The 21,749-nt window shown below is 39.2% G+C and overlaps 1 protein-coding gene across 1 annotated transcript; it reads left to right on the forward strand.

Annotated features, from left to right (window-relative positions):
- Positions 1-9,583: 9,583 nt before the first annotated feature.
- casq2 (calsequestrin 2) lies at positions 9,584-21,153 on the forward strand. The gene is made up of 11 exons (XM_041807800.1): positions 9,584-10,123; positions 14,037-14,121; positions 14,563-14,663; positions 14,758-14,869; positions 16,859-16,932; positions 17,004-17,134; positions 17,250-17,295; positions 17,471-17,525; positions 19,673-19,773; positions 20,462-20,536; positions 20,636-21,153. Exons 1-11 carry the CDS (start codon positions 9,887-9,889, stop codon positions 20,927-20,929), a joined length of 1,311 nt encoding a protein of 436 aa, XP_041663734.1. The 5' UTR covers positions 9,584-9,886; the 3' UTR covers positions 20,930-21,153.
- The last annotated feature ends 596 nt before the right edge of the window (positions 21,154-21,749 follow it).

Raw genomic sequence — 21,749 nt, forward strand, 5'->3', positions numbered from 1 at the left:
GCTATTTCTAATTTTAGTTTTAGTCTTTAAATAAAAATGTATGTTAGTTTTAGTCCCATTTTAGTCATTTCTACCCTTTTTAGTTTTAGTCCATAAAAAGTCCTCATATTTTTGTCTTTACTTTTAGTCCAAGCATTTATTTTCTTGCCTAAATTTAGTACCAAATCATGGTAGTGTGTTCTCTGCACTCTGCTAAACCTGGGGTCCCTGCTTTCTATAGCTGAGAGGCAGAAAAGCTACAGATCCATTGGTTTTTGACCCACAGTGGAGAAATATCATAGATTTTGAATGTCCAACAAAAACTAAATTACATTTTAGTCTAGTTTTAGTCATTTTGTTAAGTCATCACAGATCCATTTTTGTTAGTTTTAGTATAGTTTTTGTCATGGAAAAAAAGGCGATGAATAGTTTTAGCCACAGTTTTAGTCGACAAAATTAACACTGTCCTATTCACTGTCCTTAACAAGAGTGGAGACTGGGGCCACCTCCATATTGAAGTACATGTTTTTGAATACAATGACATTACCGCCCCTGTTGGTGCAATGATAACATGATAAAACACTTTTGTCCATAAAGTGCACATTTTATCATCAGCTACATTCAGATAGAAGTAACAGGTTGTATGTGCATGCGTGGGAATGTCATGTTTTAATGACTAATCAAAATGGAGAGTTAATCATTAACAAGCTATGACCTGAATAGGTTAAGTAATCCGTTCCAAGATTGACTTGTCATTAGGATCTGATTCTAGTGTGGATTATTAATCAACAGAGATCTCACTGCAGTCGTGCCTTTACTTGTTTATGCTAAGCGCTGTGATTCATAGAGCGCCATGTGTATGGGTGACATAACCCCGATCCCCACAAGCCCAAACACGGACTAATAACATGTGAGGTAATGGATCACACTTCACATGAGTGGGTTCCCGCCTCGATGTGCATAAATAAGCAGGGAAAGTATACTGCGTGGGAATCTGCAATTCTGAGTTTATGTAATATTCCAGACCAGCAGGGGGGTTTATGGTTCACTGGATCCAGTGGCACTCTCTCTGCCATATGCCACTCTCACCTCGGGGGTTTCTGTTGTCGCTCTGACCACTGATGTTGGATCCAGCTAGGACTGTGAAAATGTCAGGTGGCCTTTGGTTAGTGGAGTCATTGCTTGGCTGTCCTTTGTGGAGCTGTAATGACATTTGTAAGGAATCACGAATTAGTTTCATATAGGGGCCCTTTAAGGCATCATCCTCCACCTAATACTAGTGTTATGCTAGACCTGCTTTTATTAATAGATCAGAGGTTAGGTCATGAAGTTAACCGAGGAAAAGGGATTGTTTTATGGATTGAAAAGAGATAAGGGGATGGTAAAAAGATAAGTGTATGATACCAACAGGAGTGAATGACTTCTTTAGTGGATTTTAGGATTTTAGTGTCATAAACATTCAATGTTTTGTTTTTCAATGAAACTCATGGATGGTATTGTGTCTCAGGGCTCTTTGTATCACTGAAATCAATCTCAGACACCCGGGATAATTAATCTGCCAGGTGAGGCCAGTTAAAGGAAAACTACTTAAGAAGGACGTTCCACATTACTAAGCAGGCCACAGGTTTTAGCAATATGGGAAAGAAAAAGAATCTCTATGCTGCTGAAAAGTGTCAAATAGTGTTATGCCTTGGACAAGATACGAAAAATTAGATATTTCCCGGAAGCTTAAGTGTGATCATTGTACTGTGAAGAAATTTGTGGCTGATTCAGAGCACAGACAGGTTCGTGCAGATAAAGGCATGATGAGGAAGGTTCCTGCCAGATAAATTCATCAGATTAAGAGAGCAGCTGCTGAAATGCCATTGCAAAGCAGCAAACAGGTATTTGAAGCTGCTGGTGCCTCTGGAGTCCCACGAACCTCAAGGTGTAGGATCCTCCCTGAAGGTGTGAAAATGACCTCGGCAAAGTAGAGAGAGATACAGTGTATAGTATGTTTCAGACTGACCACTTCCTTCCATGGTACAAAAAGAAGAACCGTGCCTTCCATAGAAAAATTGTCTTCATGCATGACAATGCACCATCTCATGCTGCAAAGAATAGCTCTGTGTCATTGGCTGCTATGTGCATAAAAGAAGAGGAACTCATGGTGTGGCCCCCATCCTCCCCTGACCTCAACCCTATTGAGAACCTTTGGAGCATCCTCAAGCTAAAGATCCATGAGGGTTGGAGGCAGTTCACATATAAACAGCAGCTCTGGGAAGCTATTCTGACATCTTTAAAAGAAATTCAAGCAAAAACTCTCCAAAAACTCACAAGTTCAATGGATGCAAAGATTGTGAATGTGATATCAAAGAAGGACTCCTATGTTAACATGTAACTTGGCCTGTTAAGATGTTTTTGATTGAAATAGCTTTAGATTTCAGTAAATATGACCTCCTAATGCTGCAAATTCAACAAATGACCATTTTCAGTTCTTTACAAACTATGAAATGTTTTGAAGCTCTGTTGTGCATGATAATGTTGAAAAGTGCATTTTTAAAAATTGTAATGTTTGTTCAGTAAAATTATAATCATAACAGTTGTTGACTTGAAAATTATGCTGACTGTCAATTGCATCAACATTTTAGAAACATCAGAGAAAAATGTTATTTGCATTATAATTTGGAACGCGAGGTATTTTACATTACTATGGCTGCAGGGAGATGCAAGCATGTGATTAATTGTGATTTAGAAATGAATGCACTGATTGTGGATCTTAGTTGATCGTAATTAATGTGATTAATTTTGACAGCCCTACTATAATAAAGGTACAGGATACACGTAAGGTAATGCAATGCAATGAAATGCAACTCACACCAAATGTTATCTTGAGACACTTTAAAGAAAGAGCAGCAGAATTTTTTGCTGATTTAGTAAAAAGAAAAAACTGAAACATCACATTGACTTAAGTATTCAGACCCGTTGCTCAGTTCTTAGTTGAACCTTTGGTTGCAACTAGAGCCTCGAGTCTTTTTTGGCCTGTTGGGGAATTTTCTGCCACTCATTCCTCCTAAGCTCATTCAGGTTGGATGGGAACCGTCAGACCAATGAACATTTTCAGGTCTTCAGAGATGTTCGATAGAGTTCAAGTCAGAGCTCTGGCTGGGTCACTCATCACAACTCATCACAGAGTTGTCCTTGAGCCCCCTATGTGTTGTCTTGGCTGTGTGCTTGTGGTCATGTTGAAAGGTAAACCTTTAACCCAGTCAGACGTCCTGAGCACTGTAGAACAGATTTTCATCGAGGACGTCTCTGAAATTTGCTCCATTCAGCTTTCTCTTAACCCCTGACCAGTCTCCCAGTCCCTGCTGCTGAAAAACACCACCACAGCATGATGCTGCCACCACCATGCTTCATTGTTATGTTTCCTCTAGACATTTGGAACTGAAGCCAAAAAGTTTAACAGATGGTTATTATTCCAGTGCTGGGAAATGCCCATTAGAAATATGCGGTTGTGCAGCATTACATAATTTAACCACCTCCTAGGACAGTGACAGTCACCAGTGTCTGTTATTTGCTTCTATATGGGACTTAAAAAGTTTCAGAACCCCTACTCTATAACAGGAACCTTAAAGTGTTTCACTGTTTCAATATTGCTACTTTTTTACGCTGCAAGCAGCATTTGAAAAAGGTCCAAATCTGCTCATTTTGATCCTGTTCTTTTGTTGTGAAAGCAGATTTTTTAAACCCCATTGGTGTCCGTTGATTTCAACACACACATGCTGTGTTGTAACATGCTAACACAGAGCCAGCAGAGACATTCCTGATCTTTTAAAGACACATTAAAAGTTGTGTAACAGAAGATTTCTGACTGAATGGAGATAGAGGTGCTGAAAACTGACCAGAGGTGGAGAAACAGATGGAAAAAATGACAGTGTTGATGTGCAAAAACACTTCAGCATGCAAAATATCACCCACCTTCTGTTCATATTCAGTGCCTTGCTTTTGCAATTTACACAACCTTTTTTTAAGGACACAGAGGGTCATCAGGGTCTTGATGTCCCCCCCTTGGTGATCTGAGAGTTCATTTTCCCCCTTCTCTCTCTCTCTCTCTCTGCTCTTTGGACACACTGTTCCATTTCTCTCCTGTTTCACTTTACAGAGCACTGAGCTGACATCGCGTCCACCCGCTGGCACTGCAGAGAAAAAACATAAATGATCTGGGAATGATCAGAGGAGGTTAGAGTCGTCCGCACCACCAGTGTGGCCTGCCTCCCCCCCTTTCACCACCAACACACAAACCCTTATCCCCACTCGCTTCAAATGCAGGATCCAGTTTCAGGCATTCTTGTCAGCAAACAGACACAATGCTGAAGTGTCATTGAGCAAGACAATGGACTTCTAATGACTTCAGGGTGCTGCTTTGTGGTTGACACTGACCTTGTTTCACCTCAAATGACAACCCTGTTTCACATATTCACTACAACAAACAGCACATGTCCCTTTTTCTCCACACATCGGAATAATAACAGAAATATTTTTGATAACGTGAAAGAAAATTTAAGATTTATTACATCATTTTAAACTGCAGAAATAATGAGGAGAATGCAGGTCTAAGCAAGAATGTTTTGCACAATACTGCCACCTAGTGGAAGCTACAGTAAAATATCTATTGGCAGAAAAACAATCTGCTCACGTATGGAGCGCCCTCTGTGTGGTCAGATTAAGAATTACACAGTCATATCCACTAAGATCAGGTGTGCCATACTCAGTTACAGCAGGGGCTGGATTCTGAATTTAGGTCTAACCTGAGAGCCTAACAGGATCAAGATTTAACCTTAAACTGTCAGCCTCATTTTTAAAAGGTAATAAATTATGGGAAAAAAAACTTAGCCGCAATGATAAAGGATTCTAAGATTTGAAAAAAGTCTAAATGTTTAAAGGCTCTAAATCTGAGATAAAAATTCAAAAAAAGGTTTTAAAAAGACAAATATATGTTCATGCTTTAAAGGTCAAAATATGAGTTGAAATTTTAAATTGTGAATCTATAAGATCAAAATATGAGATAAAAAGTCAAAATGTTAGATAAAATTTTAGATATTGAGCTAAAAGGTCAAAATATGACCTATAATTTAAAGTTGTAAACCTAAAATATCCAAATATAAGATAAAGAGTAAAAATCATTATTTTAAATCATAATTTTGAGATGCAAAATTTAAAATATGAAATGAAAACAAATGAATTTCTTTTCCTACAACCCTGACTTTTTATCGAATTGCTTTAATTCTTTACTTTTTTGAATTTTTATGACTTAAGGATATTTTAAATCATCAAGGTTAAGTTTACATTTTTATACTGGAGGAATCGGCAGACCTTATACCAGCGGGCCACTAATAATAAAAAATATGAAATGATCTTGCGGCCTGGTGTAATTCTATCACGGGCCAGATTTGGTCCCCGGGACCTTGAGTTTGACACCCCTGACTTAGATCAACCTGTTCTCATTTCTGACTTTTATTTACTGACTCACTTTGGGACAGATTTGTGTTAGAGTTATTCTGTGGCAGATAATGATGACATTTAGCTCTCCTTTTCCTTATCAGCTGCAGGAAATGTGAACAATCTGTACATCAAACATTATCAAATTAATCCACAGACTTGTTGCTCAGCCCATGAAAGCACCATAAATGTGATTTATGAGCACAGGCTTGTATTTCCTTCAGGCTATGAAATGGCCTTTATTTTGGAAATGTGTCAATTAGAGACGGTCCTTTAAAGATTTTCACAGCAAGGATTGAAAAAATGATATAACAGTAAACTTACATTGTTGAGACTTTGATGTGTTTTGCACTGAGGAGCGGCCTCTGTCTAGCCACCCTGCCATAAAAGCCCAGATCAATGGAGGGCTGCGGTGATGGTTGTCCTTCTGAAACTGTGTCCCATCTCCACACAGGCTCCCTGGAGCTCAGTCATAGTTACCATCAAGTTCTTGGTCACCTCTCTTACTAAGGCCCTTCTTCCCAGACTGCTCAGTTTGGCTGGAAGACCAGCTCTTGGGATAGTCCTTATTATGCCAAACTTCCTCTGTTTAAGAGTTATGGAGGCCACTGTGCTCTTGGGAACCTTTAGTGAAGCCTTTCCCAGATCTGTGCAGGCAGTTCCTTTGACCTCCTGGCTTGGTTTTTGCTCCGGTATGCATTGTCAGATGTGAGGCCTTCTATTGAGAGATATGTGCCTTTTCAAATCATGTCCAATCAATTTAATTTACCACAGGTGGGCTCTAATCAAGGTGTAGACACTTCTCAGCAATGATCTAAAGAAACAGGAGGAACCTGAGCTAAATTTCAAGTGTTGTTGGAAAGAATCTGGATACTAACATCAGTGTGATATTTCATTTTTTTGTTGACATGACATTAAGACATTAACTAAAATGTCTAAGATTCTGTTTTCACTTTGTCATGATGAGGTACTGAGTGTAGATTAATGAGAAAAAAAAGAACCAAACTACTGTAGCATCAGGCTGCAACATAATACTGAAAAAGTGAAGGTGTTTGAATACTTTGGCTGAATCTCAGTGTCCACACTCACACACTCACTGACTTTGAGGCGCACTCCCACTAAGTCCATGAGGGCTTAGGGCTGTCCCACAGTCAAATCATGAAGTGTGTGAGGGATCTCCCGCAGACTTTTTGGGCCCTTCATGCACCCTTTTCGTGAGTGGGCTTTTTGCAGACGTAGTGTGAGAGAATTTCCCATATTGCATTGTGACGAATGACAGGGATTCCCGGGGGATGCCTGCTAGCAAACCCTATAAAAGTTAAGTGAAAAGAGCGAAATTGTAAACAAAAACATGGGAGGTGCAAAAAGGGTTGGATGTTGCAAAAAAAGTAAATATTTTTTCTGTAAGTATATTATATAAAACAGCCTTCATCCACTGAGAAAACAGGTCTAGAGGTGAGGCACCTTTGTTTTTATCTTTGTTTTAAGCACTGCAAGATGCCGACTGTCAACAAAAAACAAAGGGCTGTCCCATTCCTGCTTCTACCACTTCAACTCTTGCAGCCTCATGTACTCAGTCACTCTCCAGATGCAGTCAGGTAAGTAAATAATGGCTCAGGTTTCAGGGAGGAGATCTGTGAATGCTCCACTTATTATTATATCTGCCAGGATGGATGCTGATGAAAGTTTAAGGAGCTCCTCTGAGCTCTCATCTCCAGATGATTTTTGACCTTTTCCTCACACTATTATGCAAACTAGCTTTCTTTCTGTCTGCTTTCTCTCCTTATACTTTTGATCCAGAAATTATTTTAACACTAAGTAGCTGCCTCTAACTTAGACATGTCTTTATACAGTAGATCAAAATATGCAGCACCACCAGGCTAGTAAAAGGGACAGGGCCTTAAATTAGAGCGGGCTTTTATTTGAAGTTTTCCACTGGTTAGCCTGTGTAGTGGTCTTTCTGTGATCTAATGACTTTTTACTGTGAGCATTCAAGCTTTCTGTCATTGCCTCTTAATCTGTTGCTTGTAAAGGGTTTGTGATCTCTGGACCCATTTTATGACTCGGCCTTTGAACACCTTGCCAATGGAAGCCACGTTCATTAAAAGCTGCAGAAGCGATCTTTTTAGGTCATCTATGCTGGGATACAGGTGAGTGGATGGAAAGAATCACAGTCTGAGGTCAGTTTGCGCTCTGATGATGTGATGGTTTGGCTTTTTCAGGACTTTGTTTTGCTGCTTTTTAAAGTACTGATAACTACAAAAAGCCCTAAAAGGACATGCTTCCATATATTTGATTTTGCTCTGTCTTCCTGTGATTATAATACCATTTCCATTGTTCTATAGAGTTAATATCTTGGGTTTATTATTTGCTAACAGGTTAATTTCAGCTTTGTCTCAACAGCTGAAGAAGGCAATTCTTTAAGATGAAACAATCAGTGTTATGCTGAGATAAAGAAAGAAGTTAAGATGACATAATCAATATTTATTCACCCAAATCCTCTGCATAGACACTGAGGAACATCCCTGATCATCTGTTTTGCCAAGGTGAACAGTAATGGAGCAAATCAAGCTAAAATAATAATGACACAAATCAAACAGGATAATGAGGATGCAACAGGAAAATCTAAAGGATAAATTGCAATTAATCGAACATTAAATATATGAAATAATCAATTTAACAGTAAACATTAAGGCTACCATTAACAGTAAACCCCAGGCTTGGCAGGGTGCAGAGAACACACTACCATGACTTGGTACCAAATTTAGGCAAGAGAAAAAATGCTTGGACTGAAAGTAAAAACTAAAATGTGAGGACTTTTTACGCACTAAAACTAGACTAAAATGTTTTGAGTTTTTGTCGACTAAAACTATAAAAGGTAGAAATAACTAAAATGTGACTAAAACTATAATGCATTTCATTTAAAGACTAAAACTAAAATTTAAAATAGCTGCCAAAATTAACACTGTGCCATAGAACAGTAAATCTGGCAAAGAAAACCAAGGACCCCGTTGAGCAGCTTGAATCCTACATCAGACAAGATCAGGACAACATTCCTCTCCCTAAACTCCAGCAACTGATCTCCTCAGTTCCTAGACGTTTCTAAACCTTTTATAAAAGAAGAGCAGAAATGAGCTAATGTGTTACATGAAATGGTAAAGTGTCTCAGTTTCAACATCTGATATGTTTTTAATGTTCTATTGTGGATAAAATATGGGTAATGCAAATCACTGCACTATGTTTTTATGTACTTTAGACACGGCGCCCCAACTTTTTTGGAAATGGGGGATGCATTTTAAAAAATGCCTGCATGCTAAATCAGCATAATTTGGGGTATTTGGGAACCATTCCAGCTGCAGATACTGCACTGGGGAAAAACCAATCACAAGGATGATTTCTTAAATTCAGTTGGACTTACATAGTTTTCACCAGCAGAGGGCGGCAGAGTCTCCTTCAAAGGTGGTACTGAGGTCAAACCAGTAAGCAAAGATGAAGAAGCCTGAAAGCAAAAGCAGAGATAAATGTGAGCCCACGGCTGCTATGAAGAAGTTCATGATGTCTGCAAATATTACATGTAAAGGTTATGACCTGAGTAAAAGCGTTAGTATGTGGAGGTGAGAGAGCAAAAATGTAAAGAAAGCTAAGTAGACGGACTCAATTTTGACATCTTGAGAGTCAAAAGTAAAAGATATGCAAACTAAACCACACTTTGTGACATAACAAAGGAATACTTCATGCTTAATGAATGCATTGCACATGCAGTTCCCATGAGCCCACATCTGCAGAACTACCACACGGATTATTTGAGTTGCCCTTCACACACCTGTTCACATCATGAGCTGCCACTTAAAATACACCACCATTTTTCTACTGCAGCACCAAACCACACGTGAACATACATGTCATAATAAACTTAACCCTTAAATCTCTGCTCACACATCACTGACCTCTCAGAGACATCACAGATAGAAGAGAGGAACTATACTCACTGTTAAACCCCCCACTGTCCTCTATTATCTCTCTTTCTCACTTGCAGGTTTATTTTTAGCTCTCAAACAACTGGTCTCCTAAAAATGGGCCTGTCCTGCACGGGAAGGGGGGAGAGAACCACTGCTATGTATGGTATCCACAACCCCAGAACCTCACAGGGCCAGCAGAGCTCCTCTTTGTGTCTGAAGGGAGAGGGAATGAAGAAGTGATCAGAGTGGATGATAGAGCTGCCCCGAGGATGCTTGGATTACTTTAAAGCTTGGGATGCTGAAGGGCTGTAACCGACAGAGCAGCTTTTACCTCTAAACTTGAATCTGCTACATTTCCCAGCCCCTCCACAGGGCTTTTCGTGACCTTTTCTGCCTGCACACTTTTTCTCTGTGAGACTACAACTTAACTGTGACTTTCTCTGGGAGTGTGTGGTTTATTTGGGACCATGCTCTCCCTGTGGTTGTTCCTGCTTTCCTGCCTGAGCCTTGTGCCCCTGGCCCCAGCTGAAAAGGGCCTGGAGTTCCCACAGTACGACGGGAAAGACCGCGTCCTAGATATCAATGACAAGAACTACAAGAAAGCCTTGAAGCAGCACAGCATGCTCTGTCTGTACTACCATGAGCCCATACCGGACAGCAAGGAGCTACAGAAGCAACATCAGATGAGAGAGCTGGTGCTTGAGGTAGAGTATGCATCAGTGTTGCAGAAACAAGCTAAGAGGTCATGGGTGCACTTTTTAGTAACACGTGCAAAGAGCACAAAATCATTCTCTTTGGTTGGCAGCTTTTCTGGACTTTGTTAGTCAAAGCAGCTCTGCTAATCAGCAGGATACACCTTTAGTTAACAGTTTAAATTAATCTCTCTGTTTGGGTCCCAAAGAGTAGGAAACATTGTGCACTGTGCCCTGGCTCATGTTACACATGACTGAGGGTAAGCTGCGCTCTGATCTCTAGAAGGTAATCTGATCCTAGTCCTGATATTAGCTTCTCTTATTTTACACAGCACAGGTGGGCCATGTTAGTATAGAGTCAGGCATGGAAACAATGTACCACGAAGAGGCCAAAGCTGATCACAGTCTACTACAGGCTATAGTTACTGCTGATGGACTATGAGCAAAAATAGCAGGCCTTTTTAACACACTGAATATAGTATTTGCGTCAGTATTCTTGACCTAGCTAATTCTGATTGAAAAAACAGTCGAGGTCTCCTAGGAGATTTTGAGTAACCACATCAGGATGATTTAAACTATGTGTTGTTTGCGTTGCTTAAATGTTTTGTACTGGTAATTCACTTCTGCCTGCCAAGCAGCAACCCCTGGTTGTGAAAGATTAACCCATCGAAAAGTTTAAAGAATTGTAGTTCTGTGAGTTTCCAACTGAGGCTGGCCAAGAAAAGTAAAGAAAGACCACTGAATCTAACCGGACACGCCAGATGGATTTGTCTCACACATCCATCTGGTAAACCACTCACAGACAGTGTTCGGGAAAAGGCAGAGCCAATCAGAACACCAAAACACGTGACATCATATAATGTGAACCATGGCGGCTGTAGACATGCCAGTACATTTTTGTCCTTTTTGAAAAGAAAACTCAGTGCTGTCCTTTGCTCTTCTTTTAACAAAGAAATGTTGTCAAGTTATGATAAAACAGAAGCCATAGCAGAATCCACACTAACCTCTTCCGCCATAATTGCAGCGGCCCCTTGTTGCTGCTTGCTTACATCATGACTCCGCTGGGCCCGAAAGAACTGCCTCCTACTCCTGATTGGTCCTGTCACTGTCACTGAGAAACAAGACAAAATGAGGCAGAAGACACTCACAGCTCCACCACCGGAACTAAACAGTGGTGTAGTAGTGTTTGAACGGCAAAGATTGTTGGTGGCTGAAATTCATGCTGCAGCCTATCAGTAGATGTGCAAAAAAGATTTCTCTGCCAAGAGAAGCTTTCAGTGAGGCTCTGTGCTCTTGTTTTAATAAAGAAATCTGGTTGAGGTCTGAATAAACTGCTGCTATTCTACAGCTACATCCAAGCTAATCGCTACCATGGCGTTAGCAATTGTGCACCAACTTATAAACTCAACTCAGACTATAACGATTGCAAACTCATACCAAAACAGGTAGGCAGCAGAGCGAACATCTTTTCTGTGATGAAAAGCTTAAGGTGTGACTCTTTGCTTGCTTTTATAAAGAAATGTGGTCCACTTCTCATTAGCCACTGTGCTACATCCAAGCTAACCGCTCTACCAGCAGCCATTGTATATATCCACTCACACTGAAACCTCCCCATAAAAACCACAAACTCATACTTAAGGTCAAGAGAAGAGCGCTAACATCTTTTCCATCATGAAAAGCTTTCAGTGCTTTTCTTTGCTCTTTGTTTAACACAGAAGGATGGTCTATACTATAGCTACAAACTGGAGGCAGCCATTGCTATCGCATCACAACTTGACCCCACCTGTAGCTACTGCCTCGTTCTTCTCAAATCACGCTGATTGGTCTGAACTGTTTTCAGTTCAGCACAAACATTGTGGATTGGAGCTTTTCAAGATGGACTGGCCGGATGACAGTTTGGCAAAGTCACCAAATAGCAACATACTGATACCTTTTTTTTATTGATGCCATTCTCAGGGTGGGGAACTCAACGTTTGGTCTAAAACTATATCTTCCCACAGAAATGTCTGGGGCCCCCTGAAAAGCCCAGTGAATCAGCCCACCTGAAATATTATTTGCATGTGTGTTGGATCAGTAGCTTTAGTGCTAGCCACCAGGCAAACATTTAAGAAAAGAACGTCAACAGTCATATGGTTTGAATGTTCCTTAGAAATTCCCCTCAGTTTCCTCTAATTTCCTTTCTGGTGTTCTGACTTTTGTTCAGGTCCTGGTTTAGCTATGAAGTCTGACACTACTAACAAAATGGTTGAGTTCAATGGGTTCAGCCACATTATAAACATTAGTAAGAAAAAGGTTTTAAGAGGAACGTTTTTCATTTGAAACAGGACACATTACTGGTGCAACAATAAATGCAATTTGTCTTTTTGTTGCTTTGATAATAATTATTTTGGTAAAAAGTAAATTATGGCTTACATAGCTTAACATTTGACACTTGACCTCACTTTTGTTTAGCTCACTTAGCCTCCTATGTGGCTGAGCCCTGAAAGCCCCCCACCTTTTTGAAGAAACATGCTTCTGTATTACAGATAATTCATGAAAAATAAAAAGGTGTTTCATTATGTGTGTGCCAAATTACAATGAATATTGCTACTAAAAGATGGTTGATTCTAAAAAATCATCAGATTAATTCCTAAATAAATAAAAAATTAGTAAGATATAAGGTAAAGTAAGAACAAAGCTGGTATTAAGCTACTTTCTAGCTAAAGTTAGACCCAGCTACTTTCTAGCTAATGTTAGATCAATCTACTTTCTAACTTACACTAGATCCAGCTACTTTTTAGCTAACACTAGATCCAGCTACTTTTTAGCTAACACTAGATCCAGCTATTTTTTAGGTAACACTAGATCAAGCTACTTTCTAACACTAGATGCAGCTACTTTCTAACTAACACTAGATCCAGCTACTTTCTAGCTAACACTAGATCCCGCTACTTTCTTGCTATTGTTAGATCCATCCATGAACATGTGAAACTCATCCATCTGGCGTGTCAGGTTAAGATTCAGCTTCTTTCTATCAATTAGATCGAGCTGCTTTCTAGCTAACGTTGCATCTAGCTTCTTTCGGGCGTATGTTGGATCCAGCTACTTTCTTGCTAACTTTAGATCAAGATACTTTCTGTCTAAAGTTGCATCTAGCTACTTTCTAGCCTACATTGCTTTATGAAGTCAGTTCCTGGCTAAAATGTCAAAAGTCTTCTTTTTAATCCCTCTTGTTGTTTCATGTCGCCCAGTTCTAGTACCAAATGGTGATTAAGCTAGTATCTAGCAAACTGTAGCATTAGGTAGGTAGGTTGACCCTACGCTCACAAAAATGAGCTGCTCTGTAGGCTAGCTGATGGGTTATTGCATATGTTGTTTTTATTGGAGTATAGACCAAATTTCTCTATCATAACTAGACTATATATAAAAATCCCTGTCCAATATGTCTTTAAAATTGAAGCACAGTAGAGGTACAATTATCATGTCCAACCTCCACAGGATGCCTTTAGTTTATATAATCCCACTTGTTGCTATACAGTGAAGACAGAACAATTAAGCTGTTTTAAAGAGGCATATAACAGAAGACTCTCACTTAGGTCTCCTACTGTTCTTCATGGATCAATTGCTAAATTTTGCTTTGCTTTGGTTAAATTTAGATCAAGGCAGTCTGGCTGATTATGTAACTGTGTCTCTGTTGCCCCCGAGCAGCTAAAGCACCTCTGTCATATTGCCAACTTTGGTATTAATGCTTTTCTGAAGACCTTACCTGGCATCCCTGCCAGGCCCACATTTCCACCCCCCCTACAAAATCATCCTCAGTATAGCCTTTGCTTATCTGGGATTAATGTTTCCACTGCTCAGAACCCACAATGATTTTTTTTCTTACTGAGTTGTGTTTTTAGATTTTCTTACCACTTCTTCTTTCATGTCTTTGTTGTTTCTGAAGCTTGCAGCTCAGGTTATGGAAGAAAAGGACATCGGGTTTGGAATGGTCGACTCCCACAAAGATGCAAAGGTGGCAAAAAAGCTAGGTGAGTTTAAGTACACAGAATCAGACAAGTCTTAATTACTTTACAGCATCTCATGAGCAACTGATTGTGAGTGAAAACAGAAAAAAATATAACAGGAAAGTGGACATTTATAGCAACTTAAGTCCTTTCTGTCAGCTAATTCCTAGCTAACATGGCAAATATGTAGTTTTCAAAATGTAGAGTATGAATCAAAGCCACTCCAGTTTTTATACATTTGACTTTTTCTGTGAAATGATTTTACATTGAAATTACAGTGGAAAATAAAAGTTTTCCAAATCAGCTTACAAACAGAACATGGTAGAACAAAAGCATTTAAGCTATTCACTCTAGGCATGAAGCCAGTCAGAAAAAATGCTCATAGATTTGGTCAATCATTTATTTCATTTAGGGCCAAATGATTTGAAATACATGTTGTGCATTTTTTTCCTTTTATGTCTCCAGGTCTTGAGGAGCAGGGCAGTGTCTATGTTTTTAAGGCAGATCGTGTCATTGAGTTTGATGGCTTGCTTTCTGCTAACACCATAGTGGAGTTCTTGTTGGATGTGAGTAAAGTAGTTTTATATGGGCAGGTTTCTAGTCTAACTAAAGTAAAACATATCCCCAGTGCTAATTTCCTTTTTTCCTATCTGTCTCTAGTTGTTGGAGGAGCCAGTGGAGGTGATAGATAATGCTCTGGAGCTGAGAGCCTTTGATAGGATGGAGGAGGACATCCGCCTCGTAGGTTACTTCAAGAGCGAGGACTCAGAGCGTGAGTGTGTGAGGCTTTTTGGATGAATACTACATGTATAGAGTATATAGATTTTTTTCCATCTGGATTATAACTATATCTAAAAAGGAAATATTGTCTTCCTAATTTGTGGGATACAAATGACGCCACTTTCAGGAGTAAAGAAAATAGTGTGCTTTTGATGGATTTCCCTGACAATCTGCCTTACTTTGTCACTACTTAATGACTTGGGCTTATGGCATTAGTCAGGTAAACATAAATGGAGATTCAATGGCCAATAGAGGTTGTTAGCTCGATTAAAGATGTAGACCAGCCATCCCCAAATGGCAGCCAGGTCCAGCCCACCAGCTGGTGTCACCTGGCATGCGAGACATTTGGGAATAAAGAAGGACATTTAAAAAAAAAATAATTTTCAATATTTACTTACTTAGGTGTTTAAAGTACAAATTTTCTCTCATTTATCAAGATTTTTCTACAATTATAGCAAGGAAAGAATGTAATATGGTAGAATAGTTAAAGAGTTAAATATGGCACATTGAATCATCTTTAGAGCAGGGAGGATAGCACGGGGGGGAGGGGGGTCCACAGTAGGGAGGGGCCCTTTGGAAGCCTGCAATGAAAAGTGAGTTTTTATTTATTTATTCTTAGTAAGCAGTGTCATTATTGAATCAAAAGCAACTAAAAGAATTAGTCAACAGACTGAATTTTGAATCAAATAGAGAGAAATAAAATACTAGGGGGGGCCCTTGCTCCTCACTTAAAAATGTCCAAATGGTATAATCAGCGCTATGAAATAATGTATGTAAATTTAATTAACCATAGCAAAAAAATTGCTCATACATCAGGAAATGATGGTTCAGAAATACATTTAAATGCATTGGTCTTTGTAAAAATGATGCAGCATTTTTTGCTTGGCCAGCTGGTTAAGGGGGGGGCCTGTGTAATATTCTTTCTGGGAGCCCAAAATCCCTAGCTACACTCCTGGTTACAGACTACATGATTTTTAACACTGAAGGAGAAGGATTTATTTTGTCTAATATTTTTTTTATTTAATCTATTTCTTTTTAAGATGAAGAATTTAACCACCGTGCACAGCTGCACGGACTCTCATAGAGCCCAGTCCTGCCCGCACCTCTGACTAGTTTTCTGCATCTCAGGTCTTACGAATGTCAGAAGTTTTCACCTGATAAAACAAAACTTTTATCCCTGTGGGGGACTGAAGCTGCTCTCAGGAAAGAAAATACGTTCCCTGTGTAATAGTCCGTCAGCCACAAACGCAGACATCGTATCTCACTTTTGGAAATGATTCAGTTCAATGTCAGCCTGATTTAATACCTCATTCTAAAAAATCTGTAATGCCAAACTAACACCAACTAAATTTATTTGCATACAATTTAATGTATTTTATTGTTAAGTATCGTGAAGTATCATATCCTATTGATTGCGTCACGTTGCATTGTATCTTTTTGGATAATGAAGTATTGTATCATATCTTATCCTATTGTATCATAAAGCATCCTCTGGTATGGTATCGTATTGCATCACATCCCATTGCATCATGAAGTATCGTATTGTATGGTGTTATATTGTTTTTTATCGTATTGTATCATGATTATCGCAGCTCACTGCATTCTTAGATGGGCCTGGATTGAGCTTTCTGTGGCTTGTGTCCTTTCATTATAACAGGAGAGCATTTTAACCCCCTCATCTCCATGGATTTGCAGATCCATTTTTACCACTACTGCTCACACAGCTGCCACTGCCTCGCTCAATCTCACATGCAGTGGAAGAATTGAGTCCAGAGCCGCGCTACATCCCATCTGACCAACTGTAGGATGGATTAAGCAGAGGTCAAAGATCAGCTATTTCCGCTCCCTGATGTGCAAATGTCATGTGTACAAAGGGCCAAAGAAAACAAGAACAGATGTGTGATCAGAAAAACAAGAGAGCAGCAAACCACAGCACTGATCAGCACAACTGTTGAATTTGTGTTTCTTCTTTCGTCCTCAGACTATGAGGCGTTCAAAGAAGCGGCAGAGCAGTTCCAGCCCTACATCAAGTTCTTTGCAACATTTGAGAAATCGGTAAGCCGCCAACAGACAAATAAACAGACATGTAAAGTCATGTGTTTAATAATCTGTCTTTGTGCTTTCAGGTGGCCAAAGAGCTGACGCTGAAGCTGAATGAGGTCGATTTCTATGAGCCCTTCATGGAGGAGCCGGTCACCATCCCAGGCAAGCCTCACTCTGAGGAGGAACTAGTGGACTTTATCACAGAGCACAGACGGTAATTAAAGAGCTAAATACGCCTGAACAAATGTTTCATGTTTGACTGGTCACTTTTAATTTTTAAAGGCAACTTTTTCAAGGTCTGTGATATAAATATGAAATAATTTTTCTAGACCAACTCTGAGAAAACTACGCGCAGAAGATATGTTTGAGACCTGGGTGAGTCATTATTAACAGACTATGGAGATGAATAACTCCAAAATAACCTGCACATGACATTAGTATTCTTCCTCCTTTTCTTCTTCTTTATTTTTAACCTCTCCTTTTATTCACCACTTTCCTCATTTGTTTTTTCTTCTTCTCCTTCTTTTCTTATTCTTCTCCTTCTTTCCAGGAGGATGACATTGATGGCATTCACATTGTTGCTTTTGCAGAGGAAGAGGATCCTGGTAAGAATAACCTACATTTAAATAAGACACACTTAAGATAAAACTGTATATGAATCATCACCATCAGGTCATACAGGTTGATGACATTTACTTACAATGCAGTGAACCCCTCCCCCCCAAAAAATAAACACATTAGGGGAATGCCAGATGTTAAAACAAATAATTATAACAATAATAGAAGGAGATAGAGGAAATGTTTGTCCAATTACTGTTTCAATCTCAAAGATTGAGCCATACAAATGGTCAGACCTATACATTACCCACAGGCAGAATATAGCATAGCATTTTATTTTTGTTATAATATTAATATGTGACCTTTAAGAGTGAAGAGAACCTGGCTGGATTCTGCTCCTCGCATCTTCCCGAATCTTTCTGGGGTTGAGGATTATCCACCATCTGGCAGTGTCTACATTCTGCTATTTTTTTTGTCCGTCACCTTTTCTCTTCACTCATTTCTTGACACCGGGAATGAAAATGCTTCCACACGTCAGATTTAAACAATTTAACAAGCTCTGTAACTCAGTCCTCCCTCCCTGCTCCTTGCATCCACCATTTTCGCACCGTTAGATTAAGCCAGGGAGTGGAGTGCAAAGGGTTATGGGTACGCAAGGGCTGATGGTAGCTGTAGGTCCCACTTCACCTCTCTCTGCACCACAAAAATAAACCCACATCTTTTGCCCTGAAGACCAACTATTTAAAACTGTCATGACTGCAATAATATCGACACGCTTCTGTCATTGTGATACCGTGATATTAACAGTACCATTACCTCTCTAGTAAGTAATGTTTATATCAGAAATCACATCAAAATTGCTAAATTCGAAACAATCACATTTTAAAAAATTGTTCAGGCAGCCAGTGTGGAGACTGTCAATAGCGATATCTTAAAATAAGCTGAGATGTGTTCTTTATTTCTCTATTTTTTGGTCCTTCTGACTAAAGGATGCTCACTATAAGCCAAAAGTTTCTTGATGCAATCGGTTTTGCACTAATCTTGGAGCCAAAACACACTGGCAGATGGTGTTATTTCTCTCCTCACATCAGTTTATTCTGCTGATACAAACAACTGAGCTGTCTCAAGAACCAACAAAAAAGAAGCAGCAACAGAAGCTCAGAGAACAGAACAAAGCTAATAAATAACCACTCCTCTTAAACTGTAACTGATATATTCCCTTATTGACTATATGCCTGTGTCTGATACACTTCACCCATTGCACAGCTTTGCCTCGATGTCTTAGCATGGATAAATTAACATCTAATATCTCCCTCTCATCCTTGACTGCATTCTTACAGAGTCTCATGTAAGTTCTTGGGACAGATATCAGTAAAAAACATTGCATCATTTATAAACACTTCGTGTTCATATTGGTTCCCTATCTAACTGTTATTCCTATAGGTAGAGATGCTACTGCTATAGGTACACAGTAAACACAGTGAGGACAAATGTCTGGGCTTTAGCTATGCATGAAGAACATGCATAAAAAATTAAGGAACAGTGAGGCCAATTCCTTTATTTTTGCTGTAGACCAAAAACATTTGGGATTGACACAAAAAGATGAATATGAGACAAGAGACCAACATTTCAGCTTTTATTTCCAGGTATAAAAGCTATAAGCTGAAATGTTGGTCTCTTGTCTCATATTCATCTTTTGATGTCAAGCCTAAATGCTTTTAGTCTACAGCAAAAATAAAGGAATTGGCCTCACCGTTCCAATACTTTTGGAGGGAAGTGTATATGACTATGGATTAAGTTTACATTCCTAGAATACCAGATGAAGCAGCTAAAGTGTGTTATCTTTTGACAGCTTCAGGCTCAATGTCTCTAATTTTTATACAAACTAAGTTAGCCAGAAGCTGGTTAGCCTTTAATTTGCACCTCTATGTACTATTTAATATATCTTTTATTGTCTTGGACATCTGTTTGCTTTTGTTTGTAAATGTTTGTGTAGTCTAGGTAGATTGAAAAACTGAATTGTTCTTCAGGATAAATTAATTTGTCTGAATCTGAATGTGAATTTAACCATGAAGAATAAATAATCACATCTAACAGAATGTAAAAGTATTCCTTCAGCATAGTTTCCATGTTGCTCCTTTTTGATACTTAGCTAAATAGTTGTGCACTGAATGGTGTGTAAAACTGCTTTCAGATGGTTTTGAGTTCTTGGAGATCCTGAAGGAGGTGGCCAGAGACAACACGCAGGTACCTGAACTCAGCATCGTCTGGATCGACCCTGACGACTTCCCCCTGGTGAGCTGTGAAACATCTAAGCTAAATTCAACCACTTACTCAAATACATCTATTGATTTAAGTCAGAAATGTGAAGGACTGGCTTTTTTTCTGGAAAAAAGTTACAGCAGCTTTTTGATTTCAATAAAACTGAACATGATGTGTATGTGAGAAATATAAAGCCTCTATTTGTAAAAGCCCTGCAAATGGTTTAAACTCCTCCCTTCTGGTAGGCAGTACATTGAACTCCACGCCAAAACAAGATGACATAAAAATCATTTCTTCCCCCAGACTGTTACTCCGATGAAAAATCAACAGTTACAGAGTTACACTGAAGACCACTCAAAAGTCAGAGTTACACAATTAACACTGATCTACACAAGTGATTGAAAGATTTAAGATTTTCGACATCAACCATTTTAAGCTTCATCTTAAACACCATCTTTTGTTCTGTCTTTTGATATTTCTAACTTTCACTTCAGACTTTACCCTCTATGATTATAACGGCCTAAAGTCAGTCTTTCTCTGCTCATTATAACTACTTTGTTGTCTGTTCTTTAATAGCTTCTGTAAATGACTCAATATTTTAAATGAGAGCTGCCCCTCAGTGATCGTAAGACAAAAATAAAGGTTGATTTAGTCACACAAGCAGTCAGAACCGACATTTAGTTCAGCTGCAGGTCTTAACGTGTCCTTTTTTTGTCTTTAGCTCATCCCCTACTGGGAGAAGACCTTCAAAGTGGACCTGTTCAGGCCTCAGATCGGAGTCGTCAACGTCACAGATGTGAGGCCCTGACGACACATCTGCTGTGGTTTAACTCTTGGGCTTACTTTGACATAGTTTGACTCGTTGGTGTCTGTCTGTGTTTGTGTTTCTGTGCAGGCTGACAGCGTGTGGATGGAGATGGACGATGACGAGGATCTGCCCACAGCACAGGAGCTGGAGGACTGGATCGAGGACGTACTATCTGGTAAAGTCAACACAGAGGATGACGATGATGACGAAGATGATGATGATGATAATGATGACGATGAAGATGAGGAGGAAGAGGACGATGATGAAGACAATGACGAAAATGACGATGAGGATAATGATGAGGAGGATGATGGTGATGAAGAGGATGAGGATGAAGATAATGAAGATGAGGATGAAGATGATGACGATGATGATGAGTAATCTGCTGTTTGGGAACAGTAGAACTTATCCATTTCTATTCTTCAGACCTAGTTTAACAAACTGTACAGCTAAATAACTTTTCACAGACATATAATTCCAAATGTGTCCTGAATATTTGCAGCTAGGAATGAAAAGAAATCTGTTTAATATCCAACATTTCTTTTGACCATGTAAATAAGCCTGGAATAGGTTTTGGGATTCAAAATAAATTATGTGTACACTTACGTGTCTTGAACTGAGTTTTATCAAAGGATATGCAGAACACAAATATTCAGATTGGGTTCATAATCTTAAAGTTCCAGTGAAAGAAAACCTCAAGGTTTCAGCTGAGTTGCGTCTTCTCTGCAATTAAAAAAAAAAACCCTTTAGAAAATTATAGACAGCACTGGGGGGAGGGAAAGTAAAACATGGCCACTCATCCATTCATCCATTTTCCATCAACCACATTTTTGCACGTTCTTGGCTATTTTTGCAGAATTGATTTTTAACCATAATGCCATTGCCATCTAAGGTTGACTGATCACAAGCTACCTGAATGGCAAGCAATGTTTTATGCTCCTGCAGAAAGCACAAGTTCCTATGGGACATCTCTGATTAGCTAAGTCAGTTGTCTGCAAACTTCCACAGTTGGCTTATACTACCAAATTAACACTTGCTTTTTTGACAACAGTGGATTTAAAAGAGGAAATGATGGTATATGGTATGTGTGGGCCAGTCAAGTTCTTCCACACCAAACTCATCAAACCATGTCTTTAAAGTCCTTGCCCTGTGCACTGGGGCACAGTCATGTTGGAATAGAAGAGGGCCTTGTCACAAAGTT

Source organism: Cheilinus undulatus, linkage group 15, assembly GCF_018320785.1.
Source record: "Cheilinus undulatus linkage group 15, ASM1832078v1, whole genome shotgun sequence".
NCBI lineage: Eukaryota > Metazoa > Chordata > Actinopteri > Labriformes > Labridae > Cheilinus > Cheilinus undulatus.